Raw genomic sequence first — 9,925 nt, 5'->3', positions numbered from 1 at the left:
TTTTTTTTTTCTGAGCAAGCGAGTTAGCTATGGGTATCTCATTGGAATGTTTTTCTCAGCTCTTAAAGTAGCAGCACAGGCAGTAGGAACTGGTCTTTCCTAATAACATCCTCTTTTCTGCAGTGTCAAGACTTAAACACCTGGAACAACAGATCACTGCTCCAAGTGCTCCACAGGGGACAGGGCCACCTGGCTCCAGGGCTGTCTGTCCGGCTGGGATTTACATAATAGGAAGGCCCCAGGGAGCCTGGCCAGCCCCTGGCTACCTCTAGCTCCCGCTCCCTTTCTCTGAGCTCTACAATCTGAAAGCCTGTCAGCAGCACTGGCTGGCAGCCTTTGCACCTCTGGCATGAACACAGGCAGCTGAGTTTGGGAAGACAGAAGGCAAATAAACAGCACAGCAGACAGGCCCTGGTGTGATGGGTTCACAAAGCAGAGAGAGACAAGCCCGGATAGTCCCCTAGCGCTAACCCGTTCCAAAGCCGCTGCGTCCGACAGGAACATGTGGATGTCATTTTACTGCCAGAATGTTTCCCCAGGGAAGGCAAACATGATAAACAATTTTCTTAACTCAGGTTTCCCTCCCAGTGCTAAGCATGCCTTCGCATTTCACACGGGGGCTGCTCTGGTGTCAAGCCCCATGGAGGAAGCCTCTTGTGAGGCCAGCCCGAGCCTTGAACTCTGGCCTGCATAGAAACATTCCACTTCCCTGACCACAGTCTTTCTCTGCCCAAGCGCTCCCAGTATCCGTCTGCTGAAGGGTGACGTTCGTCGGCTCTGGAAGCACCCTCTGATCTTAACCTTTTCCTTAGGGCATCAGGTTTGTCCAAGTTTTGGAACCAGAGCCCCTGTTCATGCTGGTTTCCTGGCTTTTTTTCTATCTGACATGAAGGAAGCTGGAAGTCCTAGATTTTCTAAGCACCGACATGCTTCCTGCGACAGGTGGGCTGGTGGACCTTCTCTGAGCCGGCTCTGCCTCCCGTCCTAGCACTGCACATGTAACTGATTACCTCCTGGAGGACTATAAGGAAAAAAGGTCTGGGAACTATGACAAAGGCTGGAGAGCTCCAAGTAAAAGATGCATCATCCACTTGGCCAACTCTTCAGCACCACGACACGCCAGTAAAATGTCCTGTGTGTTAAAAGCCTTTAGCTTATTGGAACAAATTGGAGAACAGCCATTGACAAAGTCACGTGGTTTACAAAGCCCACTAGAAAGAGATCAGTATTTGAGCTGTAGATGTTTCTATTTTCAATCAAATTTCCTTTTAATGAAAACTAATTTTTAAGGGCAAGATACCACAGCAGCAGAAAAACCTCTCATAAGAAAAGACTTCATGGTTTACAACGATCAAATGTATGGGCTATTTGCATGATTGGTGGCCTGGACTCAGTGAGAGATTCCTTTGTAGCAGAGGTTGGCACACATCTGGGGGCTGCAACACCACTGAAAAGACAGCTTTCTAAGCATGAGTGTAAGGCAAAAAGCAGAGTGCCCAAACTGGGCCATTTCCACCAAGAAAACAAGTTTCATAGCAACCTTCCTTCACCAGAAAGGCTTACTTTATCATAGGCTAACAGAACAGATAAGCAGGTTGGGACAAGATACAGACTTTGTTGCATTTAGCTATGACCTTTCTCCCCTCCGTGGATGTGGGCAGGGTAGGGAGAGGCAGGAAGAGGGAGTAGAGAGAAATGACATTTGCATTCAGGCTTCCCGCCCCTACCCTTTGCCCAGACAGACGTCAGATCTACTCTGCACCAGGGGTGGGTCATGGAGTCCAGCTAATTGCCAGGAGCTGAGGCATGTACAGCCATGAAAAGAGCTGCCCCATGGCCTCCCCACATCACGGTCCTTCATGCACTTGCATCATTAAGACTGCCAGCTTCAGAGCTCCCTGGACGTTCCCCGCCCAAGCGTCATCCCTGTGTCAAACGGATGGGATGCCAGGTAATCCTTGTACTCCCCATCAATCAGTTTGGCGGCGTTGTTCCTGGCAAACCAGCAGTCTATCTGCTCTTCCCCATTGTAAATCTTCCTTTGCTTCCAGACCACTGGGACTTGGTGGCCTTTCACCTTTAGGACGGCCTCAGGCCCCTCTCCCGCCTGAAGGAGCGGAAGGTGAGTGAGGTTCTGGCTGGGCCCCGCAGGGTCTTCCGTGAGTCTGGCATCCTGGTTCAGGAACTGACCTGGGAGGACAAAGAAAAGCATCGGGTCTCAGTCAAATGCAGAAACCTCGTGCTGAAATCCAACTTCAGTGCTGTCAGTGGCGGCAAGGCTTACAATTGGCCACAGCCCAAGACTGGACGCTCCCAGCCAGAGCTGAGACATTTTCTGGTGTCATGGAAGAACACGTGTTCTGGGGGCAGGGAGCAGAGCTGAGGATGTATCCACACCATGGGATTCACCCACGACTGCTGGAAGCTTCCCAGTTGCTAACACTAGAAAGTTGCCTAACCTACAAATAGCGATAACCATGGTCTCCTACTGAGTCCAGAGGACGGGACGGGGCAGATAAAGAGGGAAGAAGTGTTCTGTCTTTCCTCTGTCCTCTCCCCAGTCACAGGCCCACCTCCTTTCTATCAGCCTCAGGTCTGCGTTGGGTGCAGGGTGGAAAGCAGTCAGCTCAGCTCATCTCTGACCCTCGTCCTCAGGACTCTCTGGGTCAGATGGCAGCACTGCTCAGGCCACGGGAATAAAGAGCTGTGTCTGCAAAGGGAGCTCACACTGGGCCGCCAGGCCCCACGAAATGCAGCCAGTTCAAGAGTCAGGAAATCCTGCCTACTAAACTGAGCCCTGACAATGGTTTGCTTTTTATTTTTGGGCAAGGAGCCCATGCGAAATGGCTCGTTGGAGAAAGCTGGGTAGAATGGCCCGCCTGCTGCGCACGGCCACGTGGATGCCTCCCCTGGTGGGGTGTTGCTCAGGTTGGGCGCTGGGCAGAGCTGCTTCGGTTCTGTGTCTTCTTGCTGAGAGCAAAGGAACTGGACCCTCAGGTGACTACACTCCAATTCCTCATTCATTTTCCCAGAAGGCTAAAGAGAACTACTGGTTTATAAAGCCCATTCTTAGCCCAGAAAGCCCAGGAAGCAATCTAATTTTCATATTACATATGTAATTTTTATTTTATTTTATTTTTCTTTTGGAGACGGAGTCTCGCTCTGTCGCCCAGGCTGGAGTGCAGTGGCCAGATCTCAGCTCACTGCAAGCTCCACCTCCCGGGTTTATGCCATTCTCCTGCCTCAGCCTCCCGAGTAGCTGGGACTACAGGTGCCCGCCACCTCGCCCGGCTAGTTTTTTGTATTTTTTAGTAGAGACGGGGTTTCACCATGTTAGCCAGGATGGTCTCGATCTCCTGACCTCGTGATCCGCCCGTCTCGGCCTCCCAAAGTGCTGGGATTACAGGCTTGAGCCACCGCGCCCGGCCTACATATGTAATTTTTATATCACATATACAGTCATGCACATCATGACATTTCAATCAATGATGGTCTGAAAATATGATGATGGTCCCATAGGATTATAATAGCATATTTTTAGTGTACCTTTTCTATGTCTAGATATGTTTAGATGAACAAATACTTATTATCATGTTGCAATTGCCTGCAGTATTCCATGGAGTCACACGCTGTACAGGTTTGTAGCCTGGGAGCAACAGGAGACACCGCAGAGCCTAGCTGGGTGGCTAGTAGACTACACTATCTAGAGAGGTTTGTGTAAGGATATTCTAGATGGTCATATAGCGACCAAATCACATAACGATGCATCTCTCAGAATGTATCCCTGTCATTAAGCAAGGCATGACTCTGTGTGTGAATATATATATGTACATACATAGGCTGTACACATACATATATACATACATACATAGACTGTATATATATACACACACATATACAGACTGCATATACATGTATATATATACACACACATATACAGACTGCATATACATGTATATATACACACACATATACAAACTGCATATACACACATATATACAGACTGCGTATACACACACATACACAGACTGCAGATATACACACACACATGCACCATAAATACATACAGACTGTATACATACATATATATACATTCATACATACTGCATACATATATATAGACTGTATATATACACATACATATAGACTGTGTATATATACACACACCATACATACAGACTGTATATATACACACACACATACATACAGACTATATGTATATATACACACCATACATACACACTGTATACATACATACACATATACACTGACTGTATATTATACACACATATACAGACATATATATGTATAGACTGTATATATACATACATACATATCAGTCTGTGTATACATATATACACACATACAGACTGTATATATAATACATACATACATGTATACATATTTTATATAATACATTAGACTATATACACACATACATATACAGACTATACACACAGACTGTATATATATTATGTATTTATATAGAGACTATACATACACACATATGCAGTCTGTGTATACATATATGTATATTATGTATATGTATAGACTGTATATATATGCACACACGCATACATACATATGCTGACTGCACATATAATAAAAACCACATTCCTATTGAATTTCTCAATCGAACTAAAGGTGTTGGCAATATCGGCTTTGCTTGGGAAATTTAACTCTGTCCTCTATACCCAGCGTGAGGAGAGCACTGCTTCCTACCTAGCAGTCCATGGCAGTTGCTGGAGAGGCCTTCGCTGTTGGCAATGTAGAAACCCAGGTGGTATCGCTGGAAGGGTGCTGGCTTTTTGTAGAGGTGGATGAGGATGACAAAGGCTATGGAGCCCTGGATGGTGACTGTGACATTGGCATTGGCAGACACAGCCACCTCCAGCCCCCGGCTCCCCACCACCACACTCTGGTTGCAGGGGAGCACCAGCCTGTCCCCACCATCCAGGATGACTCTGCTCGGTGTGATCTCGAGGTAAGATCTCTCTGGCTTGTTGACGAGGATGGTGATGGTGCGGAAGTAAGTGCGCTGTTTCTTATGGCCGTTTGGAGGGGCGGGCGCCCCGATTAACTCTCCGTTCACTGTCACACCTCAAAGGCCAAGGGGAAAAAAACCAGGTTAGAAAATCTGGCCGGGAGTGGTGGTTCACGTCTGTCATCCCAGCACTTGGGAGGCCAGGGCAGGTGGATTGCTTGAGCCCAGGAGTTCAAGACCAGCCTGGGCAATACAGAGAGACCCTGTCTCTACTAAAAATAAAAAATCAGCTGGTCATAGTGGTGCATGCCTGTAGTCCCAGCTAGTTCGCTTGAGTCCAGGCGTTCCCACGAGCCCAAGAGTTCAAGGCTGCAGTGAGCTGTGAGTACACCACTGCACTCCATCCTGGGCTACAGAGTAAGATCCTATCTCACAAAAAAAAAAAAAAGGAAGAAAAAATCTATCCCTGCCCAACACATCAAGTTAGAATTTCCCTCCTCCTTTGGGCTTATCTTTGTATCTCTAGTACCAAAAACATTGTCGGACTTACACACAGAGGCCACTCAGTGGTTACTAAGTGAGTGAACGAATGAGGGAAAGCGTAAAGTTATGTGTGGATTTTTTACTGTTGTCTGACCAATATCTTGGGATAGAGGAGGGAGGATGTAGGTTTGGGTCAAGATACCGTAGAAGGAGGCAAGAAGCTAAGTATTTGTGCATCTACACACAGCTTACCATGTTCGTTTGGTTTCCTTCCAGTGTGGCTATAGTGATAAGAACTCTTGTATGACCCTGATGTGTATTTTGTATCCACCAGAGGCTGCTGATCCTAATTCGGACGTCTTACGATGCCACTGAGCAGTGCGGGAGAATGCAAAGTCAGCTTTGTTTTGTTTTGTTTTTAGTCCAAAAACTCAAGTTCTTCCTCCACTTGGGTGTTCATCCTTAGACAAGTCAAAAAACAAAACAAAACACAACAAAACCTATAATCCCAGTTTCTGGGGAGGCTGAGGCAGGAGAATCACTTGAACCCGGGAGGTGGAGATTGCAGTGAGCCAAGATGGCACCACTTCACTGCAGCCTGGGCGACAGAGTGAAACTCCATCTCAAAAAAAAAACAAAAACCAAAACCAAAACCTGCCTCAATTTCCTTATCTGTAAAATGGATGGACAGATAAAAAACCTAACAGAATTTCCGTGAGGATCCCAGGAGGTAGCATTTGTGTAAATTGTAAGCTGCTATCAAATCAAATCATTTCTTTTTTTCTTCATCATTCTGAACACCACTGGGGCTTTTCCGGACTTGAGCAAGGCCCGTGAACCAAGCCCCAGGGTTCCGTGCTGTATGGCTGAATAGCAAACAGATGGCAATTGCACTAGAGATGTTTGGGGCTGAATTAGGCGATGCACGTTAAAAATGTGTTTTGCTCTCAGGCAAAGCTGCAATTTGCAATAAGAAAAGATTGCTATATAATTAACTATTATTTTCTCTGCTTTGAGAATAATCTTCCCAATAAAACTTCTTAGACATTCAAGGAAAAAAGGGCCTTCTCTGGGGCAAGGGGTCAGGGGAGGGGAGAAATCCCAGCATGACAAGAGCCTATGCTCTTCCAGCCTCAAAGTCCGAAGCATTTTCGGGCTGAGTTCCCATCACGGACATCTCGCAGAAGACAGAAACCCTGGGAACTGCTCCTAGAATAGGAGGTATTTCCAAGGACATATACAGTTAGGTCCTATCTTGCTCCTGAGCCCTTCGAAAAACAGTAGCGATTTAGCTCCGAGGCTATAAAGTCCCGTAAGAAAACAATGTGTTGAAGGAACCCCAGGATCAAACTCTACGTAATCGCATCACATGTCACCTGCCGGGGGACCCTGTGCAACCCAACATTCCAAGACACTCACATTCTTGGCAGTGAGAAGTGCCAGGGTGCCCACTCCAAAGCTTGTCCTCACAGAGCTGGACATGGCCTGTTACCTGCATTGAACTTGAATAAGCCTTCTCTGTGCTAATCTCTTTCACCCAGGCCCTCTACAGACCGACAGGGTCCACAGAGCCCCTTTGACCATACACGTTCACAGCACACAGACAAGAAAGTGACATGAGTTTAGAATCCTGGCCTCCCTGACATCACAGCTTTTGAATGGATAGACACTATGACAATAATACACAATAATACATCGTAATACATCGTGGATTTCTTTTTTTTTTTTTTGGAGATAGAGTCTCGCTCTTGTCACCAGGCTGGGGTGATCTCAGCTCACTGCAACCTCCGCCTCCCGGGTTCAAGAGATTCTCCTGCCTCAGCCTCCTGAGTAGCTGGGATTTCAGGTGCCCACCACTATGCCCGGCTAATTTTTTTGTATTTTTTAGTACAGACGGGGTTTTACCATGTTGGCCAAGCTGGTCTTGAACTCCTGACCTCAGGTGATCCACCCGCCTCAGCCTCCCAAAGTACTGGGATTATAGGCACGAGCCACCGTGCCCAGCCTACACAGTGGATTTCTAAAGCACTTAAGCATTTACAAACCAACTTCACATCCAGTTTCATTTGATCCACTTTATAATAGCTTTGTCAGGCCAACAGAGTGCCTATTTCCATTTCACAAGGCAAACAACTCCGAAGGCACGTGCCCAAGGCCAGGCGGCACTTGTCATAAAGCAGGGAGTCAGATGCGTAAGTCCAGGAGCGCCGTGCACTTCCCTTAACCACCGACAACACTCACTGAGCATCTATCAGGTGGCCCTCAGATCACTGGACATCCATCTGAAGAACAGAGGCAGATGCAGCACCTACCTGTCCTTGCCCAGATGCTACAGTGGAAAGTAGAACTTACCAGAGTCCATGTGATCAGAGACCAGCCTGAGGATGTCCCCGGGCTGCCCATCAATATTGAAGCACACAGTGAGTTTGCTCAAGGGGAAATCCACAACAAAGTGGGGATCGCCATCCACTGCCAGAGCAGAAGAAAAAGGAGAGAAAAAGAAAGACACGTATTAAGTACCTTCCTTGTGTAGGTGCTACTCTCTATTTTCTCATGAATGATGTAATTTTTTTTTTTTTTTTTTTTTTTTTTTGAGACAGAGTCTCGCTCTGTCACCCAGGTTGCAGGCTCAAGTACAGTGGCACAATCTCGGCTCACTGCAAACTCCGCCTCCCAGGTTCACGCCAATGAATGATTTTATTGAATCCTGAAAACAATACTGGAAGGAGATGTCCTCAATTTCCGGATGAGGAAGATGAGTGGGAAGGAAACGATTCCCCAAAATTACCCAGTGAGTTCACAGTAAACATTTGACTTCAGGTCTTCCAAATTCCAATATAATGCTCCTTTCATCACACCTAAGCTCAGCATAGACACCTAAGCTTCCAGCGGTGAAAGGAGAAGGAAAGAGAGATCCCTACACACCCTCTACTGGTACTCAGTTCCCATGCTTCCATTCCCCAGGCAGACATCCCTTGCTATTTGCTTTCTCCTTTACTGGCACAGACGCAGAGGACTTTCCTCTCCTATGACGGGAGATCTATGGCGCTGCTTCTCCCAGGAAGCCATAGGCTATCCTAGGCTCATTCGCAGCATCAGCTCTATGCCACCCCTGCACGCAGGCACTGAGAGCCATGCCCAGCTTAGATGCAGGGGCAAGGGAAGCAGAAAGTGAGCAGGCGGCCAGGCACACAGTCAGGGCACTGGCGGAAATCCCTCCTTTGGGTCACACAGACTTCACTGCTCTGAAATTTCTGTCCACAGATGAGACCACAAAGTTCAGCTGACAGTTCTTGTCTGTTCTCATATTCACCTCTGTTAAAGGTGAACAGCCTTGCCTTTTATTATACGGATAAAAGATTTCTTGAGAATCTGTATCAATTATCTCACTAGATTGGAGATTTACCTTTTAATTTATATTCCAAGTGCAATTTGTTTATTTTATTTTATTTTATTGAGACAGGGTCCCACTCTGCTGACCAGACTGGAGCACAGTGCTGCAATCAGCTCACTGCAGCCTCAAACTCCTGGGCTCAAATGGTCCTCCCACCTCAGCCTCCTGAGTAGCTGGGACTACAGGCAGATGCCACTATGCCAGGCTAATTTTTAATTTTTTGGTAAGGACAGGGTCTCACTATGTTGCATAGGCTGGTCTCAAACTCCTGGGTTCGAGCATTCCACCCACCTCAGCCTCCCAAAGTACTGGGATTACTGGCGTGAGCCCCCGCATCAGCCTACAACTTGTTTTTTGAATGGCCCTCTGCTTTCCGTGCACATGGATGTGTCTGCATGCATGCTGTGCACAGTATAGGCATGAGCCAGACAGAGTGGGCTTTTACGCTGCAACAAACTAACATCCCTGCATTCAGTGCTGAGAAACCCTTTCTGGCCCAGCATCCCTGTGAAGGGCCCTTGAGAGGATCTGGCTGCTCTCCCTGGGAAGCGCCTCAACTTCCCAGAAAATTGCAACGTATGAAGAAATTCAAGGTGCTGGTCTTTTGCTGCTGGGGAAAAACTGGCCCCCAGAGGAGATCCAAGTTCTCACCCGCATTGCTGGCATTTTTTCAGGCACGCACCCAGTTGTCTTTTGGTGTCCATGGGGGATTCGTTCCAGGACCCCCACGGATACTAAAATCCATGTGTACTCAGGTCCCTGACATACAATGGTGTAGTATCTGTATATAACCTTCGCAGAGCCTTCCATACACTTTAATTTATTTTTATTTATTTATTGAGACGGAGGCTCACTCTGTCACCCAGGCTGGCGTGCAATGGTGCAATATCGGCTCACTGCAATCTCTGCCTCCTGGGTTCAAGTGATTCTCCTGCCTCAGCCTCCTGAGTAGCTGGGATTACAAGCATGCACCACCATGCCCAGCTAATTATTGTATTTTTAGTAGAGATGGGGTTTCACCATGTTGGCCAGGCTGGTCTCGAACTCCTGACCTCAGGTGATCC

At 47.2% G+C, this 9,925-nt stretch overlaps 1 protein-coding gene across 1 annotated transcript in view; it reads right to left on the bottom strand.

The window, feature by feature from the left end:
* Positions 1-1,230: 1,230 nt before the first annotated feature.
* Positions 1,231-9,925, bottom strand: part of ITIH5 (inter-alpha-trypsin inhibitor heavy chain 5) — a 102,035-nt gene continuing 93,340 nt past the window's right edge. Inside the window, exons 12-14 of the mRNA XM_033208420.1 lie at positions 7,820-7,936; positions 4,723-5,100; positions 1,231-2,190 (exon numbers count right to left, since the gene is read on the bottom strand). Coding sequence (XP_033064311.1) covers positions 1,889-2,190; positions 4,723-5,100; positions 7,820-7,936 — 797 coding nt within the window. The 3' untranslated portion in view covers positions 1,231-1,888. The remainder of the gene's footprint in view (positions 2,191-4,722; positions 5,101-7,819; positions 7,937-9,925) is intronic.

Source organism: Trachypithecus francoisi, unplaced genomic scaffold (genome assembly GCF_009764315.1).
Source record: "Trachypithecus francoisi isolate TF-2019V2 unplaced genomic scaffold, Tfra_2.0 Lachesis_group9, whole genome shotgun sequence".
NCBI classification, from domain to species: Eukaryota; Metazoa; Chordata; class Mammalia; order Primates; family Cercopithecidae; genus Trachypithecus; species Trachypithecus francoisi.
The sequence above is the reverse complement of the archived record's forward strand: the minus strand, read 5'-3'. Positions and strand labels throughout refer to the sequence as shown.